Source organism: Macrosteles quadrilineatus, unplaced genomic scaffold, assembly GCF_028750875.1.
Source record: "Macrosteles quadrilineatus isolate MER2022 unplaced genomic scaffold, UCM_ALF_1.0 Scaffold_9__3_contigs__length_116548681, whole genome shotgun sequence".
NCBI classification, from domain to species: domain Eukaryota; kingdom Metazoa; phylum Arthropoda; class Insecta; order Hemiptera; family Cicadellidae; genus Macrosteles; species Macrosteles quadrilineatus.
Window position 1 is genome coordinate 90,075,571 of NW_026542602.1, and position 21,201 is coordinate 90,096,771.

At 35.9% G+C, this 21,201-nt stretch overlaps 1 protein-coding gene across 1 annotated transcript; it reads right to left on the bottom strand.

The window, feature by feature from the left end:
- Positions 1-48: 48 nt before the first annotated feature.
- Positions 49-20,996, bottom strand: LOC129003132 (arf-GAP with dual PH domain-containing protein 1-like). Its single transcript, XM_054431375.1, has 8 exons — positions 20,853-20,996; positions 16,910-17,135; positions 15,474-15,660; positions 14,164-14,421; positions 13,430-13,564; positions 8,794-9,016; positions 5,371-5,427; positions 49-3,237 (listed from the first exon to the last, which is right to left on the bottom strand). Exons 1-7 carry the CDS (start codon positions 20,935-20,937, stop codon positions 5,372-5,374), a joined length of 1,170 nt encoding a protein of 389 aa, XP_054287350.1. The 5' UTR covers positions 20,938-20,996; the 3' UTR covers positions 49-3,237; position 5,371.
- Positions 20,997-21,201: the final 205 nt, after the last annotated feature.

Consider the following 21,201-nt stretch of genomic DNA (forward strand, 5'->3'; position numbering starts at 1 on the left):
GCACTAAATGTAATCTTTCAAAAGTGGAGGAATTAAACAAAACAAAAATGTGTATATAGATTTTATATTCAATAAAACAAATTTTAAATACATAAAAAATGGGAATAACAATATTGCTCTACTTACTAACCTACATAACAACGGTAATATTGAGCATAAAATATCTTTTTATGGGGGATTTATACGATACTTCTCTTAAGGTGAATCAATGTTCCAATACAACCTTGTTGATAATAAATATTTTATGACGGACTATACATTGGTTATAAAAAAAAGGATACTAGGCCTACAAGAAAAAAAACTATTAGTTTTTGTTTCTAATTCATTCACAAATTTAAATCCCCCATAAAAACAAACAAGATATAACTGGATTGTATGATAGAATTACTGATGAAAGATTGTTGAATGTTACATTTCCAAAGAGCCTTTAGATTTTAAATTATTCATTTAGACAGTTTTTTTTGTTTTGTTTGTCAAGCAGGTTCCTCTTATGAACAAGATATCAAATTATTACTTCATGATTTAAAAGCCCCCAAATATAATAATATATCTAATCTGCTACTCATAACCATACCGTAAACAATGTATTTAAAATGTAAATAAAATATAATTAATTAATTCTGCTTTAGAGGAAGTTACTTGTCCAAAAGTACAACACACATCAAAGTACAGGGTGTTTCAAAAAGGACTAAAGGACTTTACAACTTTCATAGCTTGTAGAGGAAACCATACAAACTCTGTCCAGTTTTGGTGCCAAAATTAACTGTAATAATTCAAGCTCTTTACCCCAAGACCAACAAGGCTCAAAAAGTATTAATTGTATTTCAAACAACCCATCATCACAATTCAGAACAAATATATCAATATCTCTTAACTTAATGATTCGATAGTCACATTAGTAACTACAAAAAAGGCAACTAGAATTGGGTAACAATATTGTACGCATTTTGAATACTAAACCTATTTAGGTATAAGTTTGGAGACTATGTACAAATAAACAATATAAATATAAAAGTGAATACACAATACAATAAAATTGTCTTACATTTGCCAAACATTTCTGGTTTAGATCAGTCAAAAGATTATTGAGGACCATTTCCATGCTAAAATAATGGACATAGTAGAATCACCACTGACAGCAGGAGTTGATCGCCCGCTGGTGTAAATTAATGATTTTTGTCGAATACACCAACTTTTTAACCAAGTGAAACTTATTGTAAAACATAACATTGTAAGTTATAGCACATTAAGGTCACATCTAATACCTCAGAAACAAAAAAATAAGGAGAAAATAATATTTTACATGATAGCACCCTGTGTGAGTTGATTATTCAATTATATTTTTTAATTAAAAAACCCGTGCAATTGTGATTGATAGTTTAGTGGACAGGGTTGATTCATTTGAAATATTTTGTGTCTTTTGCTGGCTTTTTTAATCTATACTTATTTAATACGCAAGCAGGATTTTTGTGACAATTACTCCTCCGAAACTACTGAACCGATTGTCATGTTTTTGGTGTCATTGGAAAGAGCGTAGCGTGAAATTGTGCAGGAAACTTTCTCTTTAGGGAAATAATGAGAGATTGAGGCCCTGGAGCCCTTTAAAGTTTCGTATTTCTCACAGACCGGGGGTTTCGGTTAATGTCAGCCTATGTGGGGTTTCGGATTTCGGTAGTGTTAAACAACCTAAACTTTTATCAACAACTTACAGAAGAGTTTCTGATTTGGCATGAAAATAATTTAAAAGAGCTAAGAAGTAGATTAGGCCTCTAGATGGTTTTATAACCATGCTCAATTTTCATTCAGTAAAAAAAATTAATTATCAGTAAACACTTGAAAAATTATCTTTATCTTACAATAGAGCTGTTTTCACAATCAGTTTACAGGTTAAAACAGTTGCTGCATGTCTAATATGAAATAAAAGAGAGGAGATTCTACTTTAAAAGATAAATTCAATATGAGACTCACAATGCTTAAAAGCTATCAACAGTTCAATTCATCAAAGAATGTAGTCCAATTACTGGTATTATACTCCTAGATGATTCCTTTCTATTTTTTTAAAAAGACTATTTCAATATATTTAACTGCAACAATTTTTTTTAGAATACCAACTTTGGTTATATTTTTCAAAAATTACAATTGGAATCATTAGTATTCATGATAAGTACTTTGGTAGACTTATAATTAATCTCTCAACGGTAATACAACAAATAAAACCCCAACTAACATACCTAGTCCTTTAAACTGAACACACTTAGTTTCTGCATAACAATCTCTGAAAAATCCATCAAAAGATTGATTTTCATTTTCTTTAACGAGGATAAATCTACCTAACAATACTTTATTTACACAGTATATTTTTGTAGTATTGAAAAGAAAATAGTCGATTTTATAGTAATATCACAGGTAAAAACCATACACATGCAATAATATCCCATCACTAGTATCCAAAGTGATTCTTGTCAACACCAGCTCAAGTCCAACAGTCGTTGCAAAATAATTAGGAATTAGTGAGGATTTAAAAGACTTTGGTCCATGTAATGAACGATATTTTTTTGTCATACTGCACCAGTTTTTGAGGCAAACTAACTCTCAAAATGGGTGTTTTGCTATAATAAAGTTATAGCTGATAGCATTTCACAGAAAGTTAAATGCAAAAGGTAGGCTACTCCTCTAATGAAATGTAAAATTGTAGTAAACTCGAATCAATTTTAATAATAATACAATGGTAATAGTATACTTATTAAAATTGGAACTATTTTTTTTTAATCAGCGGACCAGTTTATAAGGCCAAAAAATGTACAGCTGAAGCCCTCGAATCTCGATTCTTTTTTGCCTTAAATATAAAAGAGACATACCTTAAGCCCGCAATGCATGTATTAAAAGAACTTTTTTTCTCTGCAGCATGACAAAAACTATATTTTTCACTTAAAATCTAAAAAATATAAGGATCATTCAGTACTTTATGTATAATTGATAAAAATTATTCCAGATAAATAATATATAGCCTACATACTAACCTACATTAAAAAATAAAATATGTTTCGTTTTGTGATTAATCAGATATTTTTGTTGTTGTAAAGCCTATAAGAAATCAGATCCTTAAGTCTAAAATACTACGATCAGTACCACAACTGTAATAGACATTTACAACAATTTGGTCGAGCTGTTCTACTTAAGCCATATACCTCTCTCTAGAAAAGTGATATTATGGTTCTTCTCTTTACTGATCAATATCTGAAAAAGCAAAGAGAGTAAGTATTTATATATATTGATATATATATTGATAATATATTGACAATATATTGATTCAACAACAAAATTTTGACATCAAAATAGAATAGAAGAATGAAATAGAACAGAAAGGAAACACTTGGGAGCAGTCTCAGTACTTCGCTTTTGACTCTGGAATGATTTAAATCAATGAGGGGTTTTATGTAGAAGAGACTGTCTTATATAAGACAGATACAAAAAGTTTCTGCATGCAAGTACTGATATCATAGTCGTAGACTTTTCTACTATATTTAGACACATTGTTATCAACCCTAGTCTTTAAGTTGCAATCCTCCAATTATATTTCATAATTACTAATTTTATTAAAAATAAATTTTCTACACTTTAAGATTAGATTTGTAACATTTTAATTATATATTTTTATAACAACACCAGGCAACAAAACCACATACATTTGAATTATATTGGTAATGGCCAGACCACATCACTCAGCAAGTAAAATATTTAATAAACTGCCAGAATATTAAGACATGTCTTAAGACTTATGTCTTAAGAAGACATATGAAGGAATGCATTTCACGGCGTCCAAAATAGTTTTTGAGCTGTTTCTCGACGTCCAAATCTCACTGTGTCTAAAAGTACAGTAACTGTAATAAACTTAGTGTTTCTATAAGCTCTGGATGTCATGAGATTGGTCGTCGTGAAACAGCGCACATTAAACTCTTAAAAAAGTAGCAATTGCACCACATCCAATAGGGCAGAGCTGTCCCACGACGTCCAGAGCGCCTGCACACTGTGAATTCTGTTTTACCGTCTGTAGATTTAGTAACTAAACCTAACCGAACCTATTTAACGTTGCTCTATATGCAGCAGCTCTGGACGTTGTGCAACTGGCAGCAGTTTTGAACGTGGTGCTACTCTAAGTTATGAAGAGTGTAAAGTGCGCTGTTGCACGACGACCAATCCCATGACGTCCAAAGCTTGTAGAAAGACTATGTTTTTTGCAGTTACTGAACTTTTGGACATGATGAAATTTGGACCTCGTGCAACAGTCGAATAGTTGTATTGGACTTTGTGAGACAGCTCAAAAACTATATTTTGGACGTTGTGGCACTGACTTATATCTTTGACTATTAATACAACAACTCCAATAGTCAATGCTTATATCTTTGGACGTCGTGAGTGCTCCCATAGGAAGCTGCCAAAATAAAAACATTTTCAAGAAAAGGCTCAAGAACTACTGAATAGAAAAGGCCTACTACAAATTAGAAGAATAAGAAAAACTAGGCCTTATAACTGAATAAGATCTTTAACAACCACGGCTGGAAAGCTACTAGTGGCATCATCACAAGTATACAAGTAAGTAAATTTATTAAATAAAAAACCATTCCATTATCATGATGTCATGGGGCTACAAACCAAATAGTTTGAATTTAATAATAATAATAGTGAAAAAGCTAGTCACCTTTTTTTAGATTGAACCGGCAACCTTCTGATGTTCTGAATGTTCACTCAAGCTATTTGGTACTTTGGTATTATCCGGAGGCCAACTCTTATACAGTGCGCTGCGGCGGTTATCTAGGACTTTCTTCGTTTCGTTATGAATCAAACGATACTATATGAGTCATCACTCAGGAAACTGACCCATAGAAGCGCCGTGACAGGTATTGCACACGCTCTGGTCAACGACCTGACTTGGCCTAATTGGAGAGGATTTGGTGTGCGAAAGTAAGACTCATCTGGGATCTTTTGATTCATAACGAAACCAGGAAAGTCCTACAGACATATTTATGACAACCAACCTGACATAACCGCCGCAGCACGCTGTATACCTACTTGGCGAAGTACATGTGACAGCTAGCGGCGGCGACGCATTCAACTCGATCCTCACCGACATCGCTGCATTCTGGGAGGCAGAACTCTAAGGCCGCTAATCGTAATCATATCAATTAAAGTATGTTCTATTCGATTATGTTGTTACTTTTGGTTTCCAGTAAAAAGATCCCTGTGAAATAAGTGGCCTCGGGATAGTACCAAAATTTAATGTAATTTTTAATGAATATTGTTTTATCAAATTATTGTAAAATAATTTATTTGATTGATAACATTTAAATCGCTAAGACTACTAATATTTACCTCAAGACGATCTATAAATACTCCATCTAGTATTCTTACGCGTAAGTCGAGCACACACTGAAATAAAAACAAAAAATTGTTAAGACTCAAGATCACCTGAAGAATGCAGAAATGTTATGTTCTATATTGTTTGATGTAAACTAAGCTACAATTTAAATTTATTGAAATATGTGTAGTTATTAAACAAAAATAATGTCAAAAAAGAGATTATTTTAAAGAAACCATCAAAAAATAAACTAATTCATGGTGTCTACTCTCCGGGAAATTCGGGAAAACCGGGAAAACTCCGGGAATTTTATCTTACCTTGAAATGTCCTGGAAAACTCCAGGAATCCACCCGAACCTCCGGGAATCCACAGCCCGGTCATCGGAATCGTCGGCTAACCAAACACTGTTGCTTTTGTTGCCGAAATCGCGGGAGACGATTATCGGTGTCGCCGAAACGGCAAGATATCCTCACGGGTATTGCCGCGATCGCGGGAGACGATTATCGCCATTATCGGTGTCGCCGAAACCGCAGGATATGCTCACGGGTATTGCCGCGATCGTGGGAGACGATTATCGGTGTCGCCGAAACCGCAGGATATCCTCACGGGTATTGCCGCGATCACGGGAGACGATTATCGGTGTCGCAGAAACCGCAGGATAGGCCTATGCACACGGGTATTGCCGCGATCGTGGGAGACGATTATCGGTGTCGCCGAAACCGCAGGATATGCTCACGGTTATTGCCGCGATCGCGGTAGACGATTATCGGTGTTGCCGAAACCGCGATATATGGTCACGGGTATTGCCACGATCGCGGGAGACGATTATCGGTGTCGCCGAAACCGCAGGATATGCTCACGGGTATTGCCGCGATCGCGGGAGACGATTATCGGTGTCGCCGAAACCGCAGGATGTGCTCACGGGTATTGCAGGATATGCTCACGGGTATTGCCGCGATCGCGGGAGACGATTATCATCGGTGTTGCCGAAACCGCAGGATATGCTCACGGGTATTGCCGCGATCGCGGAAGACGATTATCGGTGTCGCCGAAACCGCAGGATATGCTCACGGGTATCGCCGCGATCGCGGAAAACGATTATCGGTGTTGCCGAAACTGCAGGATATGCTCACGGGTATTGCCGCGATCGCGGAAAACGATTATCGGTGTTACCGAAACCGCAGGATATGCTCACGGGTATTGCCGCGATCGCGGAAAACGATTATCGGTGTTGCCGAAACTGCAGGATATGCTCACGGGTATTGCCGCGATCGCGGAAAACGATTATCGGTGTTGCCGAAACCGCAGGATATGCTCACGGGAATTGCCGCGATCGCGGAAAACGATTATCGGTGTTGCCGAAACCGCAGGATATGCTCACGGGTATTGCCGTGATCGCGGGAGACGATTATCGGTGTCGCCGAAACCGCAGGATATGCTCACGGGTATTGCCGCGATCGCGGAAAACGATTATCGGTGTTGCCGAAACCGCAGGATATGCTCACGGGTATTGCCGCGATCGCGGAAAACGATTATCGGTGTTGCCGAAACCGCAGGATATGCTCACGGGTATTCCTGCGATCGTGGGAGACGATTATCGGTGTCGCTGAAATAATAAAATATGCGAACCTGTTTTGCCGCGATCGGTTGCCTGTGTTGATTAGACTGCAAGATATGCCTTACCTATTAGTTTTACTGTTTTATTATGTTGTATAAAATATTTTTCTTTGGAAAAGTTTTGATTTAAATTAAAATAATCATTAATAGTAATAATAAATTATTATTAGCGGGTTGCGATTAGTTGAACGGGTTCCGATAGTAGTTCTTAAAATTCAGGAATTTGTCTTGAATTCTCCTGGAAAACTCCTTGAATTTTTCAAACCAGGTTTAGTAGACACCATGTAATTTGTTTCAAAACTACTTCAAAATGTCTTTAATGTGGGTACTACTGGTTAGTGGAAACGTAACAGGCAAGCCTGTAAACAAGGCAATTCAGAAAAGAAAAACATTTACAGAGTAAAAGCAAGGCTTACAAGTGACTGGAGAATGTCCAAAGGGTCAAATATTTGATCATCCAGTAATTGATTAAATTGTTATTTTAACAGATAACAGAATTCCAAACATCAGTGTAAAAATAGCTGATATACCAAACATTGCTTCAGAATTTAAATATTGTAATTTTTTAGTAGCCTACAAACAATTGTTAAGAATACAGTAATCTTTAAACAGGTAATTTTTATTTTTAAGGCTCTCATACTGTAGTGTATAATACATACTGTAGAGGCTGGAGTTTAATTGAAAAACTAAATCAACTTTATTTAATAATGGCTATTGACTTATTAAGTTTTGTTCAAGGAAAGGCTCTAGGCCAGGATCTTGAATTGTAGAATAAGGAGTAATAAGGAGAATAGCAACTGGCTTACCTTTAAGAACTGTAGGTAGGCTATGAACATACAGAATAGACACTGAAAAATCCCCCAGGGGAGGAAATATTATGTGTCCATCCAGTGTTTCTTCTGAATGTTCTATGGCCTACCTACACTTAAGCTAGCTGATATCCTCCTTATTGACTTATTAACTTAGTCCAACTTGAAATAAATTTCCATCTATGAAGGGGAGTTCACTTTCTTTTTTGGGAAAAGGTTACCAGCCTCTTTTAACCTTGCATTTGGCCATCCACATTGGTTTCAGGAACCTATCAAGAAAATCAAAGGGGTGAGCCGGGCTTAGTAAAATAATGGATGATCCAATAAATATTAGTGGCGGTACCAGACTGCTGACCAAAGACATCGCTATCTAGGTTTCTCAGTTTTTCGTGCTACAGACTGAGCTATACTTATCTTTTAAATGCAATAGGCTAAAGATAAGTTGTCAACTTTAGAATACAAACAAGGTTTAAGTTGTAAGCTAACACATAACTAACTGTAAAATTCAGTAACAGTCTGTCAAGCTACCCATTGAGCCACCAACTCATCCTTTATTTGCAATTAATTTGAATGGATGAAAGGGAGGAAAGATTTATCATTTTCAATTCTAAGCATCTCAACAGTTTAGAGAACCATCCCGGTTATTCATAAACATAACAGCCTGTTTCTTAATTTTGAATTTCCATCTTTGTTATCTTTGCTTTTAAGGTCACACCACATATTTAGTAATTTAAGTTGAATTTGGGAGAAGAATGAATGTAGAGAATAAAGTAGTGTAAAATTATTTGTATAGCTTTAATTACTAAGACCAGCTATTTCATTTTCTAGGATTCATTTATTAAAAACCCAATAATCAAGGATAGCTAGGCTCAATTTTGAACCATAAAAACTGGCTTTCCTTAGAACCAACCGGCAACCTTTAGATTTTAAAGTGAGCACTATAACAACTGACATACTAATTTGTATCGATTATCACGATACAACATTGCGCAACAGGTAGGCCAACTCACAGGTTTTGTCGTGAACGCTGAGGGGCCGAGCTGTGACACTCTCTATTGCGCTAATCCACGAGTCGCGGTCCGGCGCAGTGTTGGCCGACAGGTTATACCAGCGCTCGGGCGTGCGCAGCGTGAACGAGAATCCTTGGTCTCGCGCACCCGGCTGTACACCCACCCGCACACTGTAGCCGTCTAGCATGTGACCCAGGAATATCTCACCTTTGGGATGTGCGTCCTGAAATATGTGATGATTATAGTCAAGAAGTATACAACCTTAATACCTTAATAATAAGTCACAATTGATAGTAGGTGTGGAGTTCATAAAGGGTCAACCGTTTTAATTCATACTTGGTGAGATCGACGATTTTTCCTGCTATTGTTAACAGTTGCTACGAAAATATCGTAGGTCACATAAAAATGAGAAGAAAAGTAGTGGGAATTCCAAGAATATTACAGTAGGCCTAGTGTTACATATGAGCTTGCTTCATCTTGAAAAGACCCTAAGTATAATAATGTAATGTCTCAGGCTACTTAGATAAAACCGGACATCGGTAATGTGGTTAAATATTACTGTACTCTAAATTGTTTTTTGTACTAAAAAAATGTACGAGGTCTGGAATTTCTTTAACCCTTTGAAAATTCTCTACCTTGAAATGTACTCAAATGTGGGCAAAATGCTTAAGAGAGATCTTACTAATATTATAAATCTGAAAGTTTGTGAGTTTGTGTGTATGTTTGTGTGTATGTTTGTGTGTATGTTTGTGTGTGTGTTGCTCAATCACGCATAAACTACTGGACGGATTGGGCTGAAATTTGGCATGCTGATAGCTCACATTCCTGATTAACATTAAAGCATATTCTTATCTCAAAAACCCTTTCGGGCTCCGCCCCAGTGGCTCTGTAGTTCCCCATGTTAATCTTATGATTTTTCATATTTAAAAGGAATAAATGAATCTTAACAGCTGTCTCAATTAAACAAGTTGGTTCTGTTCTATGATGTTCAACAGCATAAAAGTTACAAGGATTACCAACAGGGTGCAGCACTATTAATTTTTTTTAAATTTATGACAACAGCTAATTTCCAACCAAAAGGTGAGTGAGCGTAGCGAACGAACTTCAACCTTGAGGCGAGTTAGCGTAGCGAACGAGCTTACCTGAAGGCAAGTGAGCGCAGCGAACGAGCTCCAACCTAAAGGTGAGTGAGCGTAGCGAACGAACTTCAACCAGGATGTGAATGAGCCATGCGAATACTTATTAAGTTAAACGGGGCGAAGCCCGCGGGTACAGCTAGTAATTTATAAATACAAATTTTGTCTTTTGCTTTAAATAGGAAAACAAACCGTGTCATATCTAAAAATAGTCAAACGAAGACCCCTGTTTCTTTTAAAAATAATTAAATAAATTTAGGTATAAAATTTACTTGAATTCTACTGTGATAATCAGGCATTTTTAGAACAATACGTTTTGCCTACTGTACCAGACATGATATCTAAACTAAATTTGTTATCTTACTAATATTAAATGTGAAAGTTTGTGTGTTTGTTTGTTTGTTTGTGTGTTTGAAGTTCAATCACGCATTAATTACTGGATGGATTGGGCTCAAATTTGGTATGATGATAGCTCACATTCCCAATTAAAATATAGGCATATTTTTATCTCAAAAATCCTTTCGGGCTCCGCCCCAGTGGCTCTAGCGAGTTTCCCATGTTAACCTTATGAGTACTCATATTTAAATGGAATTAAAGAATTTAGTCAGCTGTTTGAACTAAAAAGGTTGGTTCTATGATATGCAAAGGCATTAAAAGTTATAAGATTTACCAACAGGATGCAGCACTATTATTTTTTTTCATTTATGAAAACAGCTAATTTGAACTAAGCAGCAACAAAACACTGTGATACACAATGAGAACTGTCTGTTTACAGTTATGTTTATGTTTTTAATTTCACGAATAATTTGTGATATTTTGTGAATCTTTAATAATTTAGTTTTTTCTATTGTTTGGGTGAAGTGGTAGAACATATGGTAGATGTGTAATAATATAGTATACCGTAAATTTAAAGAAGCAATTTTTTCATACTTTGTCCTCCCTCATTGCTTAGCTAAGCTTGAGTATAACTGTACTAAGCATTTTATACTTATATGCCACTCCCGTACGAAGGACGGGTACTCTGCTAGTAAATTGTATAAATACAACATTAAAACAAGTCCCTTTTAACTGACTAATGGCAAATAAAGCCAAAGATAAATATTGCCTTTATTTCTGTATTAACTATTAATCAATATATTGACACATGCCTTTATCTGTTATTGCTATGCAGACCAATCTTTAACTTATTTCAGTGTATTAAGTCAATTCTGAACAATTGTAGGCCTACTTCATCAAAGAAATCTGAATGATCCGCAAAAATAAAATGTCCAGTGGATGGCAAAAGGGAAATGGAAAGCAAAAGCCAAGTCGCTGTTTTATGGTTTAAAATAGCTAGAGTAACCTGAAAAAATTCCAGATAAAATTTACAGTCCAAAAGCTTTTAAATGAATAATAAAATGTCATGTTACAAAACACTGATAATTTGTACTCGTATAGGACTAGTTTAAAGAGTCAATCAGAAGATAGAAAAAGTGTTTTTAAGTAGTTCACTATCAACACCAACAACATTTTGCTATTCGCAATTAAGTAAGATTACTTCTAAAACGCATCATGTCAGACAATCCTCAACATGTACTGCAATGTAAGGGAATTGGATGTTGTGCGGTACCCGGTAGTGTCAAATTTTATTTGCTACACATATTTTGGCCGTTCTTTAACTCCACCATCGTCAGGCTTGTAAAAGGATCTACTTCTGGAGGTGTCATCAGAATACGTTACAAACATTTAACACAAAAAGATTACAGATAGGCCTATCAATTCACGTGTGTACATTGCCACAGGCAGGACTGGAGATGAACTGAATCAGGTGGCAGGTTATGACGGACCGACGTGATCTCTGGATTGTCGCCTATAAGTTTCTATAAATGAATTTTTTGTTTTTTCATTAAGCCTAGGCGCAGGCCCCATATTTTAGATCCCATTCCAATTCGTATTTTCGTTCGTTTTTGCATTTTAGTTAGAATTGACTAGTTCTTTGTCAGTGCGTCGCTGTGCTGATACCGTGTTGTCGTGCGACATAGTGGTGATCAGTATTCGGTGTGTCAACGTACACCATGTTGTACTCGTGTCGTTTGTTGTAGATCGACGCAATAGTATCTCCCGAATGCTGAAAAGTAGTAGTGAGCGACAGCGACAGTTTGGCGTGAGAACCCTTGATGTCTCAAGCTGTCCGAGCAAAAGGCAGTAAGTTTGGGCTAGGTTACTCTAACCGGAACTAAACACCTCACAAAGGAACTTAAAAGATCTCACTAAGCTGGCATTTAATTGATTGGATTGATTGTTTTGTTGACTGTACAAGGTCAATGTAAGTGAATTAATCTTAGGCCTACTTGATGACTCAAATCTATTCGAGTGAAGGAAAGATAAATAAACCAAATTAAAAATCAGATAAACATTTGGTTTTTGGAAGTGATTCATACCCATTTGCTGGCTTGGGTGACTCTAAATCAACAACTTAGTAAATCTTCGATATAACCAGTGACTTGACTTAAGATAATCAAATTAGACTCAACATGAAATCAAGAGAATGTTGACGTTTGTTTGACATTTGTTGACAGTGGTTTAGATAAATATTGAGTAGGAACACTGACTCAGAGACTTTATTTTATGATGTCACATAGACTAACACTGAAAGCAAAGCCACATATTTCATCTCATAACTTGGACTTACAATACAAGTAATGAAGAATAAGAACAATGTCAAAAATATTTTATCATGCGTGAAACATGTATTTTATTTGTTTTTGTGTTTCGGTGCTAAGGGCATTTGTTAAAGATTTGAAAGGAAACAGTCCAAACCCTGGTCTTGTTACTATTGAATATATATAAAAAAATACTCCTTTATAAACTAATTGAGCCTTAAGATCAACTATAAGAAAATTTTAAGGAGGGATGGATTACACACACAGAATGGATTACGAACACTTCACAGTTCGTGGCATTTTCAATTAACACAGACATTTTAAACTGTCACAGTAACTCAACGGAGTACAGCAGAAACCTCTTACTAGCACGTCTAGATGCCGACTGAGCTGCATAATGAACTAACACCAAGATGGTCGCGCTAGCCCCGCCCCTAGCGGATACAGACAAAAACGTAATCTACTTTCTGGATAGCCCTCGTATTATTATTTTTGTATTTAACCAGTCTGTCATAAATCAATAGGTATTTAAAAATGTTAAAAAATCAGGTTAAAATGTGGCACGTGCATTTCCCGTTATGTATGAGAAGGGAAATCCCGTCACGATCTCATCTCAAAATTTTATGGGAAATAAAAAATCAAACTAAAAATCCAATCTCGTCCAACCCTAATTTTAAGAAATGTTATGTTAGGTATTTTTGAGGACAAATTTTATTTATTTATCAGACCAGTTTAAATAATGCTGTCTTTGCTATCTTTTTATGTCATTTTTTCATTGGCCATTATGAATTGAAATTCCCTAGAGCTATTAGAATTAAATATGCATTGGGGCTATGAGACCTTTCCTACTTAACTCACCAATTTGTCTTCATGATACATGAGTTTCCGGCCGTCGAGTGTGAACCACCGTTTCCTGTAGGAATCTGTTATCCTCGGTCCAGTCTTCCATAACCACCCTTCCTTGATGAAGTCTTGTGTCAGCAACCCTACAAGCTGAAACATGACGTAATGCAATGGAAGATATACTAGACGAGCTATGTTAAAGACCTGTGGTCAGATTGTTTTATTACTGGGAGGTTTTCATTTAAACACTGAGCGGTCTTGCACCCAGTAGACCACCAGAGGTAGAGAAAGGGGTCAGTCAGCTGAGCAGGGTGCCCAAAGGTCAAGTGAGTACTGGTCTAAAGGTTAGGCCCTTTCCGTAGAAATGTTTGAGATAAAGTTTTGGTTAAAAGGGGTATACAGTCAAAGAGTTTATTTGGATCTCGATTTTTTTAGTTAGAGCTCATTGTTTAGGTTTTCAATAATAAAGAAGCTGTGTAGCAATGTAACTCGTTTGGGGATATTTGAATTTTAGCGTGAGCTAACTGCAGGACGCTACCAGTACTATTAGTCTTATTCAAATTGTATTTTGTGTATTACATGCATTGTATGTCTGTTATATTGTGCAATCTGTCATTCAGATGACTAGACACAGGCCAAAATCCACTCAAATCTTCATTAAGGTGTGATTCTCCTAGACTCAAAATTAATTAATATTGGTGCTCAGATAGTATGGCTACATAGAGTAATGAGAAAGTATTTGCTCATACATCATCTTCATGTGCTCCAGGAAAGGCTACTTGTAACTGCTGCAGTTTGAAGTAGCGAATTGCCTGATACCAGTGTATGATGGTTTGCAGGTCGTCGTGGTAGATGAAGATATGCCGTGTCGTACCATCGCGCAGATATGTCAGCTGTAGCCCAGTGCGCAGCAAAATCAGCTGTAGACCATTGCGCTCTGACCATCTGTCCGAGATAAACGACACATTTAGATCACCCAGTCGGATCACTACCTTTGGCTCCTTGTTCTGAAACAACGATTAACAATAAAAACATCGAAGAAGTATATTCTCTGTGATGCAGCATGTGCTGGTCAGTGTCTTGCCAGATCACAAATTAGATTATAGCATAACCTAAATATACTCTCTTTTAGATTTGCCATTCTTATAGACCTGATGAATACAATTTTTAGGTTAGTTCTGTTCAGTTAATGTTTAGTGTATTTTGTTATTTACTACTGTATTTACTTTGAAATTGTTGTGTGAAATTGTTGAACCAAATCAAAGATTCTATTTAGAAAAAAAAATAGCTTGTCCTCTAGTATTATAGGCCGATCCAAACAGCAAAGAAAAATCACAAAAAAATGTTAAGTCAACATCAACACAATCTAAGCATCAACAACATTAAACCAATGTGTTCCAGATTTTACAATAGAAAATAAATTGAGAAGACTACAAGGACTATTCAATACTTTTTTTTCATAGGTGTTAAATTAATCTAAAAATTGACTGTTGTAACTTAAATAGACTACTCCTACATTGGTAAACTTGCTGCTTACCACTTTTAAAATACGTTGTAGTGTGTAGGTCTAATAAATATATTTTGGAACCAAGATTATCAAAGTATGAATAAACATCTTAATATTAATCGTTTTAAATAAATGAGCTACACATACAAAAGGAAAAATTTTCACTGCTATAACTTAAGATTTTATGTAGGCCTATTACAGGCACAACTATGGCAAATAGCGAGCTTGTCTCAAGTTAAATGCTGCTGTGTGGGGAAAAGTGGCTGATTCACACCCATAACACTTGGAAATACTATGAAAGTTTCTTTGAGTTGGAAATAGAGCGCTCGATTTGCGGCAGAACGGCGCTCCAGTACTTCTCAATTATTTGATGAGGGTGCATAGGTGGGAGGGGGGGGGTCATAATTCCTGGTAGGTTAAAGTTCCAGCGCCCATTTTTTACAAATCAAGCACTGTGTAAATACAAATTAACTATAAAAATAGTTACTTCCCTATAAGGAAATACGCTAAAAACGAACGACCAAAGGAACAGTGGAATTAACAGATTGTTACCTCTTTTACATAGTACCTCAGGGTGTCATCTTCCAGCACAAACTTGCGAGGCCGACATGCATCGTCCTCTTTTCCCTTCTTCATCAGATAACCCTCCAGATTGCCACACATGTAGCTCGGCCGTTGATCGTTGCTCATGAACTCTCCTCTTTGGTATTTGGCACAAATCCAGTCTTCCAGCAGTGGCCTGGGTAGTTTCCAAATAACATTTAATGAAATTTAGCAGATAAGTCTCATGTGTTTGGTTTAAAAGTTTGTACCTCAGGATATTAAACCTCAGGATGTACCTCAGGACCTGTGATAAGTCTGTAACTTTGCATCTAAATCTGTAAATTATTTCTATATAGTCTATTTTTGTTTTCTGCAGGACTAAGCAAGAGACAGACCCTCGTAACCCATTACACGGCCACCAACCTGCAGAGCGACAGCTTCGGTCCAGAAAGAACTCTCAAGCAATCGGGTGGCAAGGTGGGAGGCCATGTTGAGTAACCCTCACATACCAGCCAGGGAGGAACTGGCTCCTGGTGGAGGCCTTCATTACACGGTGTGGAAGACCCTAAATCGAATCAGGGTCGAGGTACCAAAATGCAAGACAAACATGCAGAAATGGGGTCTCTTACCAGACGAAGAGAACATCTTGTGCGCGTGTGGTGCTGTTCAGGATCCTGGCCATCTGGTATGTTAATGTCTAGACCAGTCTTGCACATTAGATGATCTTTTACAAGCGAATGACAAAGCCATTTCGGTAGCTAATTTTTGGAACAGCGAAGTCTGATTTCCGGACACGGAAAGTATGTAAGTAAGTGTTTTCTTCAACTTTGTTAATTATTAACTTTGTTCATTTGTTAATTGTTTATAGTCTATTGTGATTGTTAACCCTGTAGTTAAAAGGAATTTGTACAACAGACTCATACTCAAGTTACCTCTGATTATTTAGACAATGAACATTGAAATTTGATGTTCTGATCCACTGACAATGTCAATGCATGTAAATGTCCATGATAATAAATGATTTGATTTGATTTGACTTGATTGTTCCACTCAAGCTGAATTTAAATTTATAATAACAAATTAGTACCTGGGAGTTGAGGAACCTATGTTTGTGGTAAGATCAAATATTAAGTTAAGAAATTATTCCGGCCTTAAAAAAGAATTTAGGTTAGAGTTAAGTGTAATGGTTTGATAAATGACAAATCTGCCATTGTATGTTTTATTATCCTACTCCAGGAACACAAAAAAAGTTTAAAAAAATCTGTCTCCATTGTTTTGGATTCTAATAACGCCAATCACCAAAAACTTAAGCCATGTGACAGTGATTCGCCGATCTAGTCCTAGCCTGAATTATTTGTAAAATGGTTCCGGACTATGGCGAAGACATTAAAAACTGCCCTTGGTCAAAAACATAAAACTGTATATTTTGTGACTAATAGACTTACTGAGGATCTCCATCAAAAGGCCGTCTGTACCAAGCCGGTACTCTAGATTCATACTTCATTTTGGCAACATTGTTTCCAACCTCTCGCATTCGTTCTATCTCACTATCTTCCCAGATTTCCAGCTTAACATGTTTTACTTTGGAAATGTGAGCTCCCAGACCTTGATGAATTCTTGAGCAGCGTTTACAAATAAATATTCCTACATTGTACGATGCCCACTCTGGTTCTGGAACAGAAAATATTTTGCAATCGCATGTCATTCAACTGAATAAACCCTAACGTACTTTAATTTGAGCACTACAGAGATTTTGTATATTAAAAACAATATAATGTCAATACCTTAAGGATATAGGCCTGCCTAGAGTCTGACATCTTACTTTCCTCTTCATTGCCACTGTTCTTAACACCGGTGTTAAGGGGTCAAAGATGCCGACCATGTTAGGTTAGGTCTAAATTAGGGTGGGTTAGGGTTAGACCGTAAGTTAGACCAAGTAGGCCTTTTTTTTGTTTAAGTTATTAAATGGATGGTCAGTAAAAAAATGTTAGAGATGATTTAGCCTAGAATGTGTTTTTTTTAACTAATTAAGTTTTGTTTTTATTGATGATGGGAGATAATTATAAGAGGGATTATCAAAGAATAATTATGGGAGATAATGCATAAAATTGTTCAATAAGTTGAATGAATCGGCAAGGACCAGCTCACTTAAACACTTCATGTTAAAACAAGGTAACTGCTTGGCTTTTAGACAATCCCTTTTACAATGTATTTTTCCTTGGTCCTCTTCACCTTGGTTATTTAGTCATAGAAAACTAGGGGATTGTCATCTTCATTTTTCATTGTAGTGTGCTCTTTGAAGAACTCATCTAATTTGTAGTACTAACTAGATAAAACCCATCGAAATCACACTTTCAAGGCTTGAGCTAATTTATCTAACTGTAATAAATAGAGTAAAATTTTACAGATTTTGAGCATTTAGCATTGTTTAATGAGTAAAAAAGTGTAAATCAATAATGACTATTGCGTTTGTTACAAAATATTTCCCATACCGCACGTCATCGGAGTTATTATAACTATGTTATATAAAAGGCTATTTGGCATTGGACATTGTAAGCTGAATCAGTGGTAAGCTCTGTTATTGACATGAGATCATCAACGTTGGAATGAACACTCAAAAATTGGTGTCATCCGCAAACATGAAGGTGAACCTTTTATATTGGCAGATAGGTCATTATTGATAACTATAAAAGAAGTTGACCAATAATTGAGCCCTGTGGCACACCTGAGCAAACAAGCAGCTTGACACCCCTTTAGAATGTATTTATTTCATTGACACCCTGCCTCCTGCATCAACGAATTGAGATCTCTCTTTCAGATATGAATAAAAAAACTTAAGCTGGATACCGCAGATGCCATAGTAAGTTACTCCAGCTTGGTGATGAGTGTGTTGTTGTGATCAATCAAAGTTCAACATAGGCCTATGGTTGTTGCTCGTACCATTTAGGCCTAGTCTAATATGTGAGGGTAGACCTATACCCTGAACCCGCAGCTGCACTATGGTAATAATTAGGCCTAGTTGTATGGTTAAGATAATCAGTGTGTAGTGTGCTTAAAATGTAAAAATATCAATGTTTGTTTTTTATTTGTGTGTTTTGAAGACTTTCTGACGACCTACTTAAGAGCGATTACCCAGGTCTTATGGATTGACACTGACACAATAAATGTGTCGAAACCGGTCGCCATTCAGGCGACTAAGGATTACCTTGGCAACCAGAAACCTCTTTTTTAGTATAACTCAATTGCTAAGTAAATCTGAAAGGCAACACCTCAACAATGAAATCTATTCTTACATATGAAATTATATGGGTCCCTTTTTTTCATAGACGCAATTAATGATCTTCCATGTAACATTCCTATTGACTAGGTGTTAAATGCAGACAACACTACAATTTTTAATTCTGATTAAACTCAAACAAAGCTCTCAGAAGCACTTATTTTTAAGCAGAAAACAGTGTTTTAAACTAGTTTTCTGCAAATAAACTCATCTGTAACCAATCCAAAACCCATAAAATTGAATTCTCACTCTCTTCAAGACAGTTAGACCACTCAGTTAAACTTCTTGGCATTCACCTTGATAGTAGTAAATTAAGTTGAAAATCTCACATCACAAATATAAGCAAAAAAATCTTGAGGGTGTCATTTTTATTCTGGAAATTAAATGCCTCTTGTCAGCATTGAATATCTTAAACTAACCTATTTTGGGCTGTTTTAGTCTCATATTCAATATGGAATTCTAAGATGGGGCCATTCCCCCTTGTTCATGGGCTTCTACTAATACAAAAGGAAGTCATCCGCACAATGTTGGGGCCTGACCCTGCGGAGCACTGCATACCACTTTTCATCAGACTACACATAAGTTATGAACAATCGTAAATTTATACATCTACTCCGTTCTTACATACACAAAAGCTAATTTACATGAATTTTCCACGAGGCAGGACTACCATTCACACTTCACACGAAGGAAAGAACAGCTGGACACATCTCATCACAGACTGACCATCACAGGTAATCATATAATGAAATTACGTATGTAGGGTTGACTTATTTATACTCCTATGTGTAATGCTAATCATAGATATTCGGTAAGAGGATGACAGATTATTTGAATTGACATAGTCAAATACTAGATAATCTTATTTATTTTTTTAGCAGTCTTTAAAATCTTTAGTTTGTTTTAGTGCATATAATAATAACATATAAGTGAATATTTAACTTAAGTTAATTTGTTATAGCTGGTTGAATATCAAAATATTCCATATTCTATAGAGCTATGAGGTTAGTTTATTTAATCTGTGATTTTGTCATTGATTAGGCCTATAGGAAATAAGTAGGCCTAAGATTCTTTAACCATTGCTGTATACGAATCGAAGCTCAAGAGCTTTTAAAAGAAAGCTTATGAAAATTTTTTTACACCTAACCTAAGTTACTCTACTACTTAGGTTACTATTTTATTTTTATTTTAGAATAGTGACGTTACCTATTGTATTTATTTACTTAATGGTATAAATAAATCTCTTGAATCTCTCTCTTAAATCTCTTGAATCTCTCTTGAATCTCTCTTGAATCTCTACTCAAATTATTTAGGAAAGGTTGGGAAATAACAATTATCACATGTTTAAATTTGTCTTGGCAGCATTTCTTTACAATAAATTTTGAACTGCTTAAACTAGCCTAAACTTATGCTTGAATTAGGAAAAGAAATATTGTTAACTATATACGGTACAGTTTTAATAGACTTGATTCCCGTACGTAGGACGGGCCGACAGCTCATTCCTTAAAATTATAACTTATTGAAAGAAATTTTACAACAAGCTGTCTGAGCCTATCAAGGCAGCCAGCCTTTCTCTTTCCACTTTAAAATAAAAATTGTTTAATTAGTTCATGGCAAACCCGTTTTATAACCTAACTTACTTAGTAGGCCTAAGTTAGGTTAACCTTACCTAACCAAACGATGTATCGAATTATAGATATTTTAATTCGAATGAGTGTAGGACCTAAAGTAAAGTGCAGCCCTATTCTTATTCCTCTTCTGAAATAACACTTAGAGCCTAGGTCCTATCACAAATTAGGCCTAGAATTTTGCTAGGCCCCTAAACTTAGGCCTACTTTGGCTACATTTTTAGCCTACCTAGTAGAACCATGTAGAACTTTAAACCTCAGATGAAATTTAGTAACATAGGTTATCACCTAAAGGCAATCAGTCAGGCCAACTAATCGTATTTTTTTATGGGTAGGCCTACTTTTTAATTTATATGAGAACTAAACTAGGCCAGGTGGCAAGGCCTATGTTTATGGTCAACGATATGTCTGTAAAAATAGGCTAAACAATATGATTATGATTGTTTTCATGCATTAATCAAATTTTATCATGAATATACTTACTTTTGCAATTACAATCAGCACAAATATCATTACCAGGTCTCTTTAGGAGTTCTAATATTGCTCGCCCATTCGTATTATGGTCCATCTTTAACTTTGTTTATTTATTCTAAACCTAAACTAAACTAACATTTTAGCGATTTTAGTTATTGGAAGTGAAGGACTGGAATAGTGGAAAGTGGAATGAAAATAATGGAAATAGGGAATTCTCTTTTATTTTTATTTTTATTAGTTATGTTTATTTGATTTAGATTCGTTGGTCGGTAACGTGTCTTCCCATGGAGCTGCGAGACAAGATAACTTGATATGGATTGGTCATTCATTACTGTATTCCTTCGCCTATTCCCCTGTT

Coding starts and splice junctions, on each gene's coding strand:
- LOC129003132 (XM_054431375.1), bottom strand. CDS start 20,937: ATGGACCATAATACGAATGGGCGAGCAATATTAGAACTCCTAAAGAGA. Junction 14,422..15,473: donor TGAGGTACTATGTAAAAGAG/GTAACAATCTGT, acceptor TCGTTGTTTCAG/AACAAGGAGCCAAAGGTAGT. Junction 5,428..8,793: donor CAGCGTTCACGACAAAACCT/GTGAGTTGGCCT, acceptor TTTTTATTTCAG/TGTGTGCTCGACTTACGCGT.